Source organism: Leopardus geoffroyi, chromosome D4 (genome assembly GCF_018350155.1).
Source record: "Leopardus geoffroyi isolate Oge1 chromosome D4, O.geoffroyi_Oge1_pat1.0, whole genome shotgun sequence".
NCBI classification, from domain to species: domain Eukaryota; kingdom Metazoa; phylum Chordata; class Mammalia; order Carnivora; family Felidae; genus Leopardus; species Leopardus geoffroyi.
Genome location: NC_059342.1, coordinates 58340264 through 58358204, shown reverse-complemented (window position 1 = coordinate 58358204; position 17941 = coordinate 58340264). Strand labels below are relative to the sequence as shown.

General features: G+C 40.0%; 1 protein-coding gene across 3 annotated transcripts in view; it reads right to left on the bottom strand.

Moving 5' to 3' along the window:
* Nucleotides 1-10634, bottom strand: part of MELK (maternal embryonic leucine zipper kinase) — a 93908-nt gene extending 83274 nt beyond the window's left edge. Inside the window, exons 1-3 of one of the 3 annotated variants that reach the window (XM_045469076.1) lie at nucleotides 10478-10634; nucleotides 3316-3411; nucleotides 733-818 (exon numbers count right to left, since the gene is read on the bottom strand). In XM_045469076.1, the coding sequence (XP_045325032.1) occupies nucleotides 733-818; nucleotides 3316-3373 (144 nt within the window). In that variant the 5' untranslated portion in view covers nucleotides 3374-3411; nucleotides 10478-10634. The remainder of the gene's footprint in view (nucleotides 1-732; nucleotides 819-3315; nucleotides 3412-10477) is intronic. The other 2 variants (XM_045469077.1, XM_045469078.1) reach the window with 2 other exon arrangements.
* Between the last annotated feature and the right edge of the window lie 7307 nt (nucleotides 10635-17941).

Sequence of the window (17941 nt, the reverse complement as noted above, 5' to 3'; positions counted from 1 at the left end):
ACATTAAAACCAAAACCACATATTGAATGAGCTGTTTCAGGAGGTAACAATCAGCCCAGTCCTGGAAACACCCATGTATATGAGCAAGAGGCTGATTACAAAAAGGACTTAATGATATAACTTCGAACGTCAATTTGAATAAAATTCTAGAACTCACATCTATCTATCATAAAAGAGATCAACACTTAGTAAGGGGATCGTGAGAAGGTACAGGAGATATTAATATCCAGAAACACCTGTAATACTATGAAACATCTGTAGGAAAATGGACTCCACAGACCAGATATGTACCATGGCCTGGCATTAAAATTAAGGACAAAGTAATCCCTTCCCCAGATTACTTTTTAAAACCAGAGATTTTGGGGCGCCTGGGTGGCGCAGTCGGTTAAGCGTCCGACTTCAGCCAGGTCACGATCTCACGGTCCGTGAGTTCGAGCCCCGCGTCAGGCTCTGGGCTGATGGCTCAGAGCCTGGAGCCTGTTTCCGATTCTGTGTCTCCCTCTCTCTGCCCCTCCCCTGTTCACGCTCTGTCTCTCTCTGTCCCAAACAATAAAAAAATAAAATAAAATAAAATAAAACCAGAGATTTATACATAACTTGCAATCTAAAAAACAAGCCCAACAAGCTATAGAAAGATCATTCTAATGAAAGTAGTAACTAGAACATAGAGCAAAGTCAGGTTTTAATTTACAAAACTGATCTATAGATATTTTTTAAATAATTTTAACTTACCCCTAGTGCATTTTTATCCATGATTTTTATAGCTACCATTTCTCCAGTGAGGATATGGCAGGCAAGTTTGACCTTTGCAAAGCCACCTAAGTATAGAAAAATGTGTTACGAAGAGATAAGCAAGAGTAACCTAAAATCATCATCAGAGCAACCTGAGGACTCAGGCACAAATAACTCTCCACATGCTTTTATTTTATTAAGATTTTATGTTTAAGTAATTTCTACACCCAACATGGGGCTCAAACTGAATCCAAGATCAAAAGTTGCATGTTCTGAGCCAGCCAAGTGCCCCTCCATATGCTTCTAAAAAGCTCTATAAATCCATATTTTCCTGGAAGTTTGTGGCTCTTTCTTCCTATCGCTTCCAAAGCACTAGCCATGACTTTAACCTCTCCTCATCCGATGTCTAGCTGAAGATTTTTACCATGATAGAATCTTTAACTTTGTAATGAAGAAGTAGGAAAACAGAATTCACTGTTCAGAAATTTGCTTTACAAGTAACATTGCAAATAAATTTGCTTTATAATTAAAACTACTACAACACAATATAAAGTTGTTGAGATATAAGACAATGGGAAACATCTACTGTTTTAAAACTGGATCAGGGGCACCTGGGTGGCTTGGTCGGTTAAGCGTCCGACTTTGGCTCAGGTCATGATCTCACGGTCTGTGAGTTCGAGCCCCGTGTCGGGCTCTGTGCTGACAGCTCAGAGCCTGGAGCCTGTTTCAGATTCTGAGTCCCCCTCTCTCTCTGCCCCTCCCCTGTTCACGCTCTGTCTCTGTCTCAAAAATAAGTAAACATTAAAAAAAAATTTTTTTTAAATAAATAAAACTGAATCAAAAGGATATGATTTTTCAAAACTGGATCAAATGCTAGATAAATGTCTACAGTTTGGTATCTAAAACAAACTGCCAACTTCATATTTTGAAAAAGAAGCTCCTGGGGCACCCAGGTAGCTCAGTCAGTTAAGCATCTGACTTTGGCTCAGGTCATGATTTCAGTTTGTGAGTTCAAGCCCCATGTTGGGCTCTCTGCTGTCAGCATAGAGCCTGCTTCATATCCTCTGACCCCCCCTCTCTGCCCCTCGCCCCCCTCTCAAAAATAAATAAACATTAAAAATAAATAAATAAAAAGAAGCTCTGGAGGTCCCTGCTATGGTCTTCCCCATCTCAGTAAATGGCAACTCAACATTTTCCAAAAACCTGGAAGCCATCCTTAGCCCTTCTCTTTTGTCTCCCACTACATGCCCAACCCATTAACAAATCCCACTGGCTCTGTCTTCAAAATACATCAGTCGTTACCTTGGGGGAAAACAGACAGGTATTGACTAGAAATCTGTCAAAAAAAAAAAAGAAATCTGTCTTGATCGGAGCATAGAACATATAGGTGGACGTGTTTGTAAAACTCCATCAAGTGGCGACTGAGTGGCTCTGTTGGTTAAGCATCCAATGCTGATTTTGGCTCAGGTCATGATCCCATGATTTGTGAGACTGAGTCCCCAAGCACAGAGCCTGCTTGGGATTCTCTCTCTCCCTCTCTTTCTCCCCTCCCCTGTGCACAGATGCACACGGTCTCTCACTCTCTCTCTCTCAAAATAAACAAACATTAAAAAAAAAACTCCAGGGGCGCCTGGGTGGCTCAGTCGGTTAAGCGTCCGACTTCAGCTCAGGTCACGATCTCACGGTCCGTGAGTTCAAGCCCCGCGTTGGGCTCTGTGCTGACTGCTCAGAGCCTGGAGCCTGTTTCAGATTCTGTGTCTCCCTCTCTCTCTGACCCTCCCCCATTCATGCTCTGTTTCTCTCTGTCTCAAAAATAAATAAATGTTAAAAAAAAAATTAAAAAACAAAAAACAAAAAACTCCATCAAGACTAATGCACTTTGCATATTTTACCGTTATACCTCAATAAATTAAAACACACATACGTACAGAATCACACCTCTTTCACTACCTTCACTGATATCACCCTCATCTAAGTCACCATATTCTCTACCATCACTCACCTGAATTAATGCAATAATCTCTTAACATATCTGTGCTTCTACCCCTGCCTTTCCCAGCTAATCTTTCCACAGCCAAGTAGCTAGAGTAACCCTTAAAAACAAAGGTCAGGGGTGCGTGGTTGGCTCAGTTGGTTAAGCGTCTGACTTTGGCTCACGTCATGATCTCACAGTCCATGAGTTCGAGCCCTGCATCGGGCTCTGTGCTGATAGCTCAGAGCCTAGAGCCTGCTTTGGCTTCTGTGTCTCCTTCTCTCTCTCTGCCCCTCCCTCACTCACACTGTCTCTGTCTCAAAAATAAAATTAAAACATAAAAAAGTTTTTAAAAAAAGAAAAAAGCAGAAACAAAAGTCAGATAGATCATTCCTTGGCTCAAAACTCTCCAGTGACTTTTATTCTAAATAAAATGACCTACAAGGCCCCTGCTACTATTCTCCTCTCTTGCTCTGCTTTTTCTTTCTAAAGTAAGTTGAAGAATTTTAAAACTACACAGGTTAAACTGAAAAGCTCATGACTGCCCAAATGCACTATTATTCCCAAATAGTTGATCTGTCCTCTGCCTCCAGGAAAAAAAAAAAGATTACCTGTCCCAACAGTTTCATATAATTCATAGTATTTGAGAAGTTCATCATAATCTTTCATAGTCCTCCTGGAAGTTTCTACAAAATTACAAAAGGAACCTGTAAGACAGAAATAGTACATGACCGAAAAAGGAACTACTATGAGATTACCTTATAAGTGCAAATATAAATAAGTCTTAGGCATATAAATGATACCAAAAAAAACCTGATTTACTATATGGTAAAAAACAAAGAAACAAACAAACAAAAAACCTGGATTCCTATCTCATACCACACATAAAAATCAATTCTAGATCAAGCAAAGACTTATACATGCAAGATAAACTTTAAAAAATTTTTAAAGAGGGGCGCCTGGGTGGCTCAGTCGGTTGGACGTCCGACTTCGGCTCAGGTCATGATCTCGCGGTCTGTGAGTTCGAGCCCCGCGTCGGGCTCTGTGCTGACAGCTCAGAGCCTGGAGCCTGTTTCGGATTCTGCGTCTCCCTCTCTCTCTGACCTTCCCCCGTTCATGCTCTGTCTCTCTCTGTCTCAAAAATGAATAAATCTTAAAAAAAAAAAAATTTTTTTAATAAAAAAATTAAAAAAAAATGTTTAAAGAATATTGTCATGATTTCAGGACAGAAGAGAATCTTTTAAATAAAGTGTTAATCATAAAAAAAAATAAATGTTAAAATTAAGAACTTTTGCCCATTTAAAGACATCCTTAAAAAAAAGAAAATCATAAATGTGAGAAAATATTTGTAACACTTATAAACAATGGGTTTTTATCCAGAACATACTATATACAATATTGAAGGCAACCCAAAAGAAAAAATAAGCAAATGAAATAAAAAGCATTTCATAAAGAAACACAAAGGACCAATAAAAACATGAAAAAACATTCAATTTTATTGGTTATCAGGGAAATGCAAATTAAGATTCCAATGATATACAATTAAAAAAATATATGAGATACATATTTTATTGCTATGCTCAACTTATGTATGTTACATATACAGTTCATCCTCGAATAATGCAGGGGTAAAGGGCACCAACTCCCTTGCAGAGTTGAAAATCCACATATAACTTTTGACTACCCTAAAACTTAACTACGAACAGCCTACTGTTGACAGGAAGCCCTATCAATAACATAGTTAATTAGCACATATTTTGTATTTCATATGCATTATATACTATATTCTCACAATCAAGTAGGCTAGAAAAAAGAAAATTTATTAAGAAAATCATAAGGAAGGGGCATGTGGGTGGCTTAGTCAGTTAAGTGTCCAACTCTTGATTTTGGCTCAGGTCATGATCTCAAGGTTTGTGGGATCAAGCCCCATGTGGAGCTCTGTGCTCTGTGTGGAGCACAAAGCCTGCATGAGATTCATTCATTCTCTCTCTCTCTCTCTCTCTCTCTCTGCCCCCCACCTCCTGCTCACATGCACTCTCTCTCTCTCTCTCAAAATAAATAAATAAACTTAAAAAAAAATCATAAGGAAAAGAAAATACATTTACAGTATTGTACCCTATTTACCAAAAAAAAATCCATATATAAGTGGATTCACACATTTCAAAATCATGTTGTTCAGGGTCAGCTATACTTTCAAGCATGTAACAAACAATATATAAAAATTAGTTGTAAAAACGTCTTTGGTAGATATTGTTTGATTTTGTCTTCCTGCATTTTAAAATAAGGTAGAATTTAAAAAAAAAAAAACAAGGACAAGTAGGGCCCTATTGTGTACATGACTGCATAAGGTCACACTCTTATCAGCTTTGTCTTATTTGTGGAAGATATGCTCTTAGTTGATTTTAACTAGAGATTAGCAGTATCTGACAGAAGTGCTACTGCAATCAGACTGTCAACCCTGAATTTTTGTTTATTCATTTATCATACAGATGTGTTTACTGAGCACCTACGCTGTGCCAGACCTGCGCTTTGCACTAAGCCTTAAAATGCAGAAGGAAAGAAAGGTGGTTCCTGCCCTCATGAATCTCGCATTCTAGCGGAAAAGACAGTAAGCAAATAATTAAAATTTGTCATAAATACTGGGAAAGAAATAAGCAACAATGGTGAGAATGGGTTGCTGAGACGGTAATATTTAAGTCAAGATCCGATTCAAAGGATGAAAAGTGAGAAAAAGAAAATCAGCCCTCAGGCAATCAAATTGGAGGTGGTTAAAATAATAATCCTTTCTTACATTGATTGCTGTTTTCTCATCCATGACATCCTCCCACCTCTTGCCTCCTAAGATACCCACGTGCTGAAATGCCCCAGCTCTTTGACAGTATCCATTCTAAAACGGGTTCTTGCTTCCCTAATCCTTTCTTAAAATCACCACCATAAACTCAGATCCTAGAAGGCCCTTCTCAGTTCCTACTAAGTATGGTTTCTCTTGCTGCAGCAAGCTTACTACACCTAATATTTTTTTACTACAGATGTGTTCTTAGTGGTTTTTGGTCGATAGACCTTAACAGGAGTCATTAACCCAAAAAGAATGAGAAGATGAGCACTGGGAAAAGAGGGAATTTTAGGTGCAAAGATTCCAGGGGGAAAAAAAAAGTTGACATGTACTGAACTGAAACTGCTTTTAGAGGTACCAGCAAATGGAAATGCGGATTTGGAGCAGGGACGATGGGTTAGCCACATGAAAAAAAAAGAATACTGGATCTCTCTCTCACACCACACACAAAATCAGTTACAGTTAGTATAAAGACTTAAAAGTGAAAGACAAATCTCTAAAATGCAGACAGCTAAGGTCTTGCCCACACCAGACCTATATATAGGAGTGGGAAAAGGCAGAAAGAAACAGAAAAGTAAGAATTAAAAGAATACAGTTTCATAGAAGCCAAGAAGGAAGAAAAAGGTAAAACAGTAAAAGATAATTTCTAGGAAGCAGATTTCTAAAATTTTCTAAAAGTGCACATTTATATATAGGTCAAGTCCTAGGACATGAGTTTTGGTGTTGCAAAGTGGAGCTTTCATTATGAGTAGACATGGGGTGAAAGATCTCTGAACCTATAGAGAAATGGTTTCTTTAAGGGACTCTCCTTTCCGGAGAGTGGTATGGAAGGACAGGACTAGGGATTTCACCTTGGGAGGAGATGCTCTGACACCCCTTAGAAAGCCAAGCAGGAATCAGAAGGCCCAGGAAAGCGGAGATCACTGAGTCAGGCACAAAGAATGTCCCATCTAGGCCAGCACAGCACACCAGGACTCTAAAGTTCACAAAGGGGTTTGAAGCCAATGCCCAGCTAGAGATGAAATCCTCCCTTTGCCTGGCCTCACCTCTATGCACAAATCTCCCTTGGTGACTTAGCAGTGGGGTAGCTGTGACAGAATAGAGTTCAGGATCCTCAGACCCATTCTCGCTAACATTTCAAAAAATTAAGTGAGTACATGCATATCCAACTGGGACTTGGGAAGCAAGTTCCACCTGGAAACTTCATTACTGCCTCTCAGTAGTGAACACCTGGTATTGGCGCTCATTTCTAGAACCAGATAGTCTCCCTTCACCGACAGGCAGACCTCTAGCAAGCCACCGAAGGCTCAGATTGATGGGTGGCCAGCACCATGTTCATTACCTTCACATTCTCTGTTCTTCGTCCTGTCTCATCCAGAGCTGAGTGGCCAGCATGTTACTAAGCCTTAATAACGGTCATGACTTTGGAAGATCTAGAATGCACGCTCAACCTCAGAAGTCTGGTAAGTTTATAAAAGAAAAGGAGAGGGGTGATTGGGTGGCTCATTTGGTTGAGCGCCCAACTTCAGCTCAGGTCATGATCTCACGGTTGCCAAGTTCGAGCCCCACGTCCCACATTGGGCTCTGTGCTGACAGCTCAGAGCCTGGAGCCTGCTTTGGATTCTGTGTTTGTGTCTCTCTCTGCCCCTCCCCCGCTCATGCTCGCTTGCTGTCTCTGTCTCAAAAATAAAATAAACATTAAAAAAAATTTTAGAAAAGGAGGTCCTTAACACAGTGAGGATGGGTATCTTCTTAAATCAAAGTAGAGAAAAAACTGAATGAAATAATCAAAAAAAGCCCAGGAGCCTCAAAGGATCTTTTCAAAGATCCTTTTAAATCTCCTTTTAAAATGCATAAAGCACTCTGATTCCAGAATCATTTTACTTAGAGATAAAAGATAAATTATGGTCAGTGAGTATAAAGCCTTCAAAAATTTGGTCAGTGAACAGAATGCTATAGCAGAAGCTCTGGAAGGGAAATTCAAACTCAAGGAAAAACATCAGCCTTAAAAAAAAAATAGTTTTAATTTCAATGTCAAAGCTATTATGGCAAGAAAGATAAAGATCATGGGCAAAAGACATTCTGATCCAATAAAGAGTAGCCATTTCCTAGGAAGAGACGGCACTGGACCAACTTAATAAGCAGACTGAATTTTTAATCTAGCTGAACCTGCATGAATGGGGTAGGGCAACAGAAGAAGCAAAGTCAGGCCACAGTAAAGTTGGGGATATACAAAGGAACTTTTTTTTAGTTTATTTATTCATTTTGAGAGAGAGACAGAGAGCGCAAGCAGGGGAGGGGCAGAGATTAAGAGAGACAGAATCCCAAGCAGGCTCTGCACCATTAGCAGAGAGCCAGGCTCAAACTCACAAACCACAAGATCATGACCTGAGCTGAGATCAAGAGTCAAAGCCACCCAGGTGCCCCCACAATGGAACAGTTCTGCTTCCACTGGAGTGGCAAGTTACTTCAGGCAAGGAGATATCACAGTGGTCATATTTATTCTCACTGGCACCTAAGGCACAGGATAAAATATATCCTTAACAGCAGTACTAATTAAGAAATCTTTTAAAGAGTATTTGTCAGCGGGGCAAAGATGGGAATGAAGTGGAACCACCCCAAAAAGGCAGGAAACATAGGAACTAAGAAATTTCAAAACAGGCAACAACAGCAGTAAAGGTATAGTCAACATAAAAAAATCTTTGGGCTCCTGGGGTGCCTGGACTGGCTCAGTCAGTGAAGCATGCGACTCCTGATCTCACAGTTGTGAATCTGAGCCCCACAGTGGGTGTAGAGATTACTTAAAAATAAAATCTTTAAAAAAAAAAAAAAAAAGAAAGGAAATCTTTGGGATCTTCATGAGGGAGAGGACAAAGAGCAGATTAGAAATGGGGGAAGGTCAGGCTATAAATTTGTTTACAAAGTTGCCTGCTATAAAAGTAGACAATCAGGTTCATTAGAGAGCAAAGCCCAACTAATACTGGGTATTGAGAACACATGGGTTAAAGAGGAAACACAAAGAGACATTTCAAAGCCTAAAGACAAAGAAATGGAAATGGGCAAAAGCTTCACAAAATATAAGAATCCTACTTGCCACCACTGCCCATATCTAAATTCCATATAAAGGACTGGGCGATTCCAATTGCCACGCTCAAAAGGAGAAAATCATTTGTATGATGTTGAAAGTCACATCCCTCGATGAGGAATATAAGAATTCACCATTAACTTTTCTTAATAGATTTCTCCCAAGTGAGTTTTGAACTTCCAGGTCATGGCCTCGAGTCAACTAGCAGAGATCAACTTGTGCCAATTTAAGATGGAACCACGCACCTTCTCTTTCTCTTTCCTTTTTATCTACTCCCCCCACCCTCCTATTACACCGTGCTTTTGGATGAGTAATACAAACGTGGGCCTAAATTATATCTACTGAATCCAGGGATCATCATTTTTGCTGCTTTTGGAAGAAAACTGGTGTTTGCGTTGCAAACTGCTTTAATGACAACAGATTTTACTTGGTTTTCAAATTTTGTGGATGCGGAGCTGGTTGCAAATATTCTTAAGTGCCCTGTTTATCCTCAAAAGTTTGGAAATATACAACACAAGAAGAACAGGGCTGGAGGAACCCAATTCTGTAGCTGCTTAAAGGAGATGTATGATCAATGTGGAAGGCAGCCTCTCACCTGTGTATAATGAAGAAAACTAGACTCCAATCAGTTACCTGAACGTCCTCTGAGTGTGACTAAATAGAAGAACTGGGGGCATAAACAATTGAGATGTTGCACTTCCCTGAGGAAACAAGCACTGCTTAGATAATAGGTTTATTATTAAATTTTATAGAAGAGCAACAAATTAGGGGCAATTTCCTACTAATAGTATTATTTGGGCTATGCTATTACTTGCTGGGTAATACGTTTACTTCATCTATGAGCTTGGTAAGATACTGATGCTGAAGATCTTTCAAATGATAAGTAGAATACCGAATAGCTTATAATGTGGCCTTGTAATTGATACATTTACCATCCTGTCTTGCTCCCTTGCATTGGCTTCTGAGAGCACCAACGAAGAGGCATTCATTCCTAAAGACGTTCAGGGACTCATTTGCCCATCTGGTGGGTCCACAGTAGATACGGAGGAAAGATAGATCCACTGGTGAAACAAGCCCGTGAGGGTGTAGTAAAGGAGTTTCTGATTTCTCCCAAACAACATAGTAAACAGAAACCAAAATATGAACAAAAAAGGGAAAACTGGCTTCTAAGCAAAACTCCAGGTACCTCTGAAACCCACCGCCACTTTACCCCGTTCCACCACCAAAGAGAAATACCAAAGGTAAAGCTCAAGTACGATTATTCATCCAAAGTGCTTGCTTGGGACGCTCGCCTCTAGGAGTTTCCCTTTTTCCCACCGGTTTCTTGGTGGTGCTGCTCCTTTTACTGCTTTGGCAGTCAGGGCATATCCCTTTTTGCGTGAGCCTCTTAAGCCACTACTTTGGGAAGGCGAAGGAAGAGGAAGGATTTGGACTCTGAAAAAGGGGTGGTAACACACAACACATTTCCTTTTGAACTGCACTGCCCCCAGTAAACTGCGTTGTACGAACAGAATTAATTTGGAACCCTTCCTTCAACTTCTTTTCGCGGAGACAGGGTCACGGAAACGTGGCAGGCATGGAAATTCACAACTCTCGCAGTCTCCTGAGCGGCAAACGCTTTGCCTGCACCTCAGTAACCCTGAGGTAGGTAGGATCATTATCCCCACTCACAAAGGAGAAAACTGGGGCGTCGGAAAGGCTGACTATATCAACCGGGAAGTGGGTTCGCAAGGTGGGGTTCCGGGGAAATTCTCCAGTCTCCGGAGAGCCAAGAACAAGCCGGGCTCGTGCCGCCACTCCCCCACGCCGCGCATAGCTCCGACCCTGGCCCTCATCTACGGCGGGAGACACTGACCTGAGGGGCAGAGGGGTGGAGAGCCGGGGGGGCGGGGCCGGGTAGAAGCACACACGAGGCGGCCAGCCGTCCCGAGCGAAGCAGCGAGCTCCCAGAGCCCCTGGTAAGCTTTGGAATCGTCTGGTTCTGGCCGCTTCCGCCCGCCAAGGAAATCAAAACTCCCGGGCCGGAAGGGGCGGGGCGCGGCGTGGCGCGGCGGGGGCGCGCGCGGCGCCGGGAGCGGGTGAGACGGGGACGCGCGGGTGCGCGGGCGCGCTCTAACCGGGACCGGAAGGGCTGGGCAGGGAACCGGGCGGCCGGTTTTTCTCCGGCTGGGCGAGGCCCTGTGACGTGACGTCTTGGTCTTCAGACGGGGTACGCCTTCACCGGAGGGTATGTAAAGAGTCTGCAGGGGGCGTGGACATACAAAGTTTCCACATAATTCTACCTTCTTACGCCCTGCTTCCTAAAATTGATCTGCAGAGAAGTCGCTGGTCTTAATGGTTCTCATTTCCGTCCTCCCCTTGGCTAGTGGCCCTTCTCTCACCCATCAAATACTAGTATACTCTCACCGCTCCAAATCACACTAAAATGTATTGCCACCAGGTGTAAAACCCTCAGGGGCCAAATTAATTGTCCTTTAGGTTATTAAGGGTACCAAAATCACTAACCCAGCATCACACTGGAAATCTTATCCAGTTCACTATCTGGTCATTATTTATGTGATTTTCATTGCTGTATGAATTACAATGGTAATGGTAACTCTATCTGGAAGAAAAAATTAAAAATTATAGCCACAGGAAAGAACATTAAGTATAAATTTGCATATGCATTTTTAAAAATTTTTTAATGTTTATTTTTGAGAGAGAGAGAGGACAGAGTGTGAGTGGGGGAGGGGCAGAGAGAGAGGGAGACAGAGAATCCAAAGCAGCCTCCAGGCTCAGCTGTCAGCACAGAGCCCAGCGCTGGGCTTGAGCTCGGGAACTGTGAGATCATGACCTGAGCCGAAGTCCACTGCTTAACTGACTAGACCACCCAGGTGCCCCTGCATATGTATTTTTAAAATAGACCTGACTTGGGGCCCCTGGGTGGCGCAGTCGGTTAAGCGTCCGACTTCAGCCAGGTCGCGATCTTTCGGTCCCTGAGTTCGAGCCCCGCGTCAGGCTCTGGGCTGATGGCTCAGAGCCTGGAGCCTGTTTCCGATTCTGTGTCTCCCTCTCTCTCTGCCCCTCCCCCATTCATGCTCTGTCTCTCTCTGTCCCAAAAATAAGTAAACATTAAAATAGACCTGACTTTTAGAGCAGTTTTAGGTTCACAGGAAGTTTGAGGGGCTCCTAAACACTCTGCTCCCATGCATGCATAGCCACCCCCATTATTAATATCCCTCATCAAATCACCAAAGTGGTACATTTGTTCCAACTGATGAACCTACATTGACACCCAAAGACCATAGTTCATATCAGGGTTCCCTCTTGGTGTGTACATTTTATGAGTTTAGACAAATGTATAATGACATGTATCCACCATTATAGTATCATACAGAGTAGTTTCACTGCCCTAAAAATTCTCTGCTCTACCTACCCATATATAATATATATGTGTACAATATATAACATATTGTATATATGGTATATATTATTTTACTTATATTGTATATGCCTATTTTACTTCATTGCAGTAACAAATTGTATATACAATATATATGTGTACAATATATATAACATATTTGTACAATATGTGTGTGTGTATATATATATATATATATATATATATATATATATATAGTATACATTATATATATCCAGCACTCTATTTTACTTCATTGCAGTAAAACATTATATATAGGGGCGCCTTGGGTGGCTCAGTTGGTTAAGCGTCCGACTTCGGCTCAGGTCACCATCTCCCAGTTTGTGAGTTCCAGCCCCGTGATGGGCTCTGTGCTGACACCTCAAAGCCTGGAGCCTGCTTCAGATTCCGCGTCTCCTCCTCTCTGTGCCCCTCCCATGCTCATGCTCTGTATCTTTCTGTCTCTCAATAATGAATGTTAAAATTTTTTTTAAATTATGTACATAATATGTAATATGTGTATAATTAATATAATTATATATAAATATATGTGTGTACAATATATATCTGTACAATATATAATTTTTTTAACTTTAATTTTTAAAATTTACATCCAAATTAGTTAGCATATAGTGAAACAATGATTTCAGGAGTAGACTCCTTAATGCCCCTTACCCATTTAGCCCATCTCCCCTCCCACAACCCCTCCAGAAACCCTCAGTTTGTTCTCCGTATTTATGAATCTCTTCTGTTTTGTCCCCCTCCCTGTTTTTATATTATTTTTGTTTCCCTTCCCTTATGTTAATCTGTTTTGTCTCTTAAAGTCCTCATATGAGTGAAGTCATATGATTTTTGTCTTTCTCTGACTGACTAATTTCACTTAGCATAACACCCTCCAGTTCCATCCACCTAGTTGCAAATGGCAAGATTTTGTTCTTTTTGATTGCCAAGTAATACTCCATTGTATATATACCACATTTTCTTTATCCATTCATCCATCGATGGACATTTGGGCTCTTTCCATACTTTGGCTATTGTTAATAGTGCTGTTATAAACATGGGGGTGCATGTGTCCCTTAGAAACAACACACCTGTATCCCTTGGATAAATCCCTAGTAGTACAATTGCTGGGTCGTAGGGTAGTTCTATTTTTAGTTTTTTGAGGAACCTCAATACTGTTTTCCAGAGTGGCTGCACCAGCTTGCATTCCCACCAACAATGCAAAAGAAATCCTCTTTCTCCGCATCCTCACCAACATCTGTTGTTGCCTGAGTTGTTAATGTTAGCCATTCTGACAGGTGTAAGGTAGTACCTCATTGTGGTTTTGGTTTGTATTTCCCTGATGATGAGTGATGTTGAGCATTTTTTCATGTGTCAGTTGGCCATCTGGATGTCTTTGGAGAACTGTCTATTCATGTCTTTTGCCCATTTCTTCACTGGATTATTTGTTTTTTGGGTGTTGAGGTTGATAAGTTCTTTATAGATTTTGGATACTAACCCTTCATCTGATAAGTCATTTGCAAATATCTTCTCCCATTCTGTCGGTTACATTTTAGTTTTGCTGATTGTTTTCTTTGCTGTGCAGAAGCTTTTTATTTTGATAAGGTCCCAGTAGTTCATTTTTGCTTTTGTTTCCCTTGCCTTTGGAGACGTGTTGAGTAATAAGTTGCTGCGGCCAAGATCAAAGAGCTTTTTGCCTGCTTTCTCCTCGAGGATTTTGATGGCTTCCTGTCTTAAATTGAGGTCTTTCATCCATTTTGAGTTTATTTTTGTGTATGGTGTAAGAAAGTGGTCCAGGTTCATTCTTCTGCATGTCGCTGTCCAGTTTTCCCAGCACCACTTGCTAAAGAGACCGTCTTTATTCCATTGGATATTCTTTCCTGCTTTGTCAAAGATTAGTTGGCCATACGTTTGTGGATCCATTTCTGGGTTCTCTCTTCTGTTCCATTGATCTGTCTGTTCTTGTGCCAGTACCATACTGTCTTGATGATTACAGCTTTGCAGTATAGCTTGTAGTCTGGGATTGTGATGCCTCCTGCTTGGGTTTTCTTTTTCAAGATTGCTTTGGCTATTTGGGGTCTTTTCTGGTTTCATACAAATTTTAGGATTATTTGTTCTAGCTCTGGTGGGGCTTTTTTGCTGGTGTTACTTTGATAGGGATTGCGTTGAATATGTAGATTGCTTTGGGTAGTATTGACATTTTAACAATATTTGTTCTTCCTATCCAGGAGCATGGAATCTTTTTCCATTTCTTTGTGTCTTCTTCAATTTCTTTCATAAGCTTTCTATAGTTTTCAGTGTATAGATTTTTCACCTCTTTGGTTAGATTTATTCCTAGGTATTTTATGGATTTTTTTGTGCAACTGTAAATTGGATTGAATCCTTGATTTCTCTTTCTGTCGCTTCATTGTTGGTGTATAGGAATGCAACCGATTTCTGTACATTGATTTTATATCCTGCAACTTTGCTGAATTCATGAATCAGTTCTAGCAGTTTTTTGGTGGAATCTTTTGGGTTTTCCATATAGAGTATCATGTCATCTGTGAAGAGTGAAAGTTTGATCTCCTCCTGGCCGATTTGGATGCCTTTTATTTCTTTGTGTTGTCTGATTGCAGAGGCTAAGACTTCCAATACTATGTTGAATAACAGTGGTGAGAGTGGACATCCCTGTCTTGTTCCTGACCTTAGGGGGAAAGCTCTCAGGTTTTCCCCATTAAGGATTATATTAGCATTGGGTCGCTCATATATGACTTTTATGATCTCAAGGTATGATCCTTCTATCCCTACTTTCTTGAGGGTTTTTACCAAGAAAGTTTACTGTATTTTGTCTAATGCTTTCTCTGCATCTGTTGAGAGGATCATATGGTTCTTGTCCTTTCTTTTATTGATGTAATGAATCACATTGTTTTGTGGATATTGAACTAGCCCTGCATCCCAGGTATAAATCCCACTTGGTCGTGGTGAATAATTTTTTTAATGTATTGTTGGATCCAGTTGGCTAATGTCTTGTTGAGGATTTTTGCTTCCATGTTCATCAGGGAAATTGATCTATAGTTCTTTTTGGTGGGGTCTCTGTCTGGTTTTGGAATCAAGGTAATGCTGGCTTCATAGAATGAGTTTGGAAGTTTTCCTTCCATTTCTATTTTTTGGAGCAGCTTCAAGAGAATAGGTGTTAACTCTTCCTTAAATGTTTGGTAGAATTCCCCTGGAAAGCCATCTGGTCCTGGACTCTTGTTTTTTGGCATATTTTTGATTACTAATTCAATTTCCTTACCGGTTATGAGTCTGTTCAAATTTTCTATTTCTTCCTGTTTCAGTTTTGGTAGTGTATATGTTTCCAGGAGTTTGTCCATTTCTTCCAGATTGCCCATTTTATTGGCATACAATTGCTCATAATATTCTCTTGTTATTGTTATTTCTGTTGTGTTGGTTGTGATCTCTCCTCTTTCATTCTTGATTTTACTTATTTGGGTTCTTTCCTTTTTCTTCTTGATCAAACTGGCTAGTGGTTTATCAATTTTGTTAATTCTTTCAAAGAACCAGCTTCTGGTTTCATTGATCTGTTCTGGGTTTTTTTTGGTTTCAATAGCATTAATTTCTGCTCTAATCTTTATTATTTCCTATCTTCTGTTGGTTTTGGGTTTTATTTGCTGTTCTTTTTCCAGCTCCTTAAGGCGTAAGGTTAGGTTCTGTATCTGTGATCTTTCTTCCTTCTTTAGGAAGGCCTGGATTGCTATATACTTTCCTCTTATGACTGCCTTTGCTGCATCCCAGAGGTTTGGGGTTGTGGTGCTATATTTTCAATGACTTCCATATACTTTTTAATTTCTTCTTTAACTTCTTGGTTAGCCCATTCATTCTTTAGTAGGATGTTCTTCAGTCTCCAAGTATTTGTTACCTTTCTAAATTTTTTTTTATGGTTAATTTCGAGTTTCATAGCATTGTGGTCTGAAAATATGCACAGTATGATCTCGATCTTTTTGTACTTACTTAGGGCTGATTTGTGTCCCAGTATATGGTCTGTTCTGGAGAACATTCCATGTGCACTGGAGAAGAATGTATATTCCCCTGCTTTAGGATGAAATGTTCTGAATATATCTGTTAAGTCCATCTGGTCCAATGTGTCATTCAAAGCCATTGTTTCCTTGTTGATTTTTTGATTAGATGATCTATCCATTGTTGTGAGTGGGGTGTCTCCTACTATTATGGTGTTACTATCAAGTTTCTTTATGTTTGTGATTAATTGATTTATATATTTGGGTCCGTCCACATTTGGCGCATAAATGTTTACAATTGTTATGTTTTCTTGGCTATAGACCCCTTGATTATAATGCCCTTCTGCATCTCTTGATACAGGCTTTATTTTAAAGTCTAGATTGTCTGATATAAGTATGGCTACTCTGGCTTTCTTGTGTTGACCATTAGCATGATAGATGGTTCTCCATCCCCTTATTTTCAATCTGTAGGTGTCTTTAGGTCTAAAGTGGGTCTCTTGTAAATAGCATATAGATGGATCTTGTTTTCTTATCCATTCTGTTACCCTATGTCTTTTGATTGGAGCATTGAGTCCATTGACGTTTAGAGTACTGAAAGATATGAATTTATTGCCAGTATAATGCTTGTAGAGTTGGAGTTTCTGGTGGTGTTCTTTGGTCCTTTCTAATCTTTTGTTGCTTTTGGTATTTATTTATTTATATATATATATTTTTTCATCTTTTCTCCCCTCAGAGAGTCCCCCTTAAAATTTCTTGCAGGGCTGGTTTAGTGGTCACAAACTCCTTTAATTTTTGTTTGTCTGGGAAACTTTTTATCTCTCCTTCTATTTTGAATGACAGCCTTGCCGGATAAAGAATTCTTGGCTGCACATTTTTCCGATTCAGCACATTGAATATATCCTGCCACTCCTTTCTGGCCTGCCAAGTTTCTGTGGATAGGTTTGCTGCAAACCTGATCTGTCTTCCCTTGTAGGTTAAGGACTTTTTTTCCCTTGCTGCTTTCATGATTCTCTCCTTGCCTGAGTATTTTGTGAATTTGAGTATGATATGCCTTGTTGATGGTTGGTTTTTGTTGCATCCAATGGGGGTCCTCTGTGCTTCCTGGATTTTGATGTCTTTGTCTTCCCCAGGTTAGGAAAGTTTTCCGCTATGATTTGCTCACATAACCCTTCTACCCCTATTACTCTCTCTTCCTCCTCTGGGACCCCTAGGATTCTGATGTTGTTCCTTTTTGATGAGTCACTGATTTCTCTAATTCTTAAATCGTGCTCTTTTGCCTTAGTCTCCCTCTTTTTTTCCTGCTTCATTATTCTCTATAAGTTTGTCCTCTATATCACTGATTCTCTGTTCTGCCTTGTCCATCCTTGCTGCCACCGCATCCATCCATGATTGCAGCTCAGTTATAGCATTTTTAATTTCATTCTGGCTATTTTTTACTTCTTTTATCTCTGCAGAAAGGGATTCTAATCTATTTTTGACTCCAGCTAGTATTCTTATTATCATGATTCTAAATTCTGGTTCAGACATCTTGCTTGTATCTGTGTTGGTTAAATCCCTGGCTGTCATTTCTTCGTGCTCTTTCTTTTGGGGTGAATTCCTCCGTTTTGTCATTTTGAAGGGAGAAAAGGAATTAACGAGGTAGAAAAATTGAAATTAAAAAAATTAAAATTAAAAAATATTAAAATTAAAAATTAAAAACACACACACAAAAATTGAATAGATGATGCTAGATCCTAGGTGTGTTTTGGTCTGGGTGTTGAAAGTGGTTTGACAGATTAGAGAAAGGAAAAAAAAAAAAAGGAGGGGTAGAACAAAAAAAGGAAATCATTTAAGAATTTGAAAAAATGAATACACTAAAGTAGACTAAAATGGATGATGTGGGTAAAATAGAATTTGAAAAAATATACACAAAAGTAGAGAATAT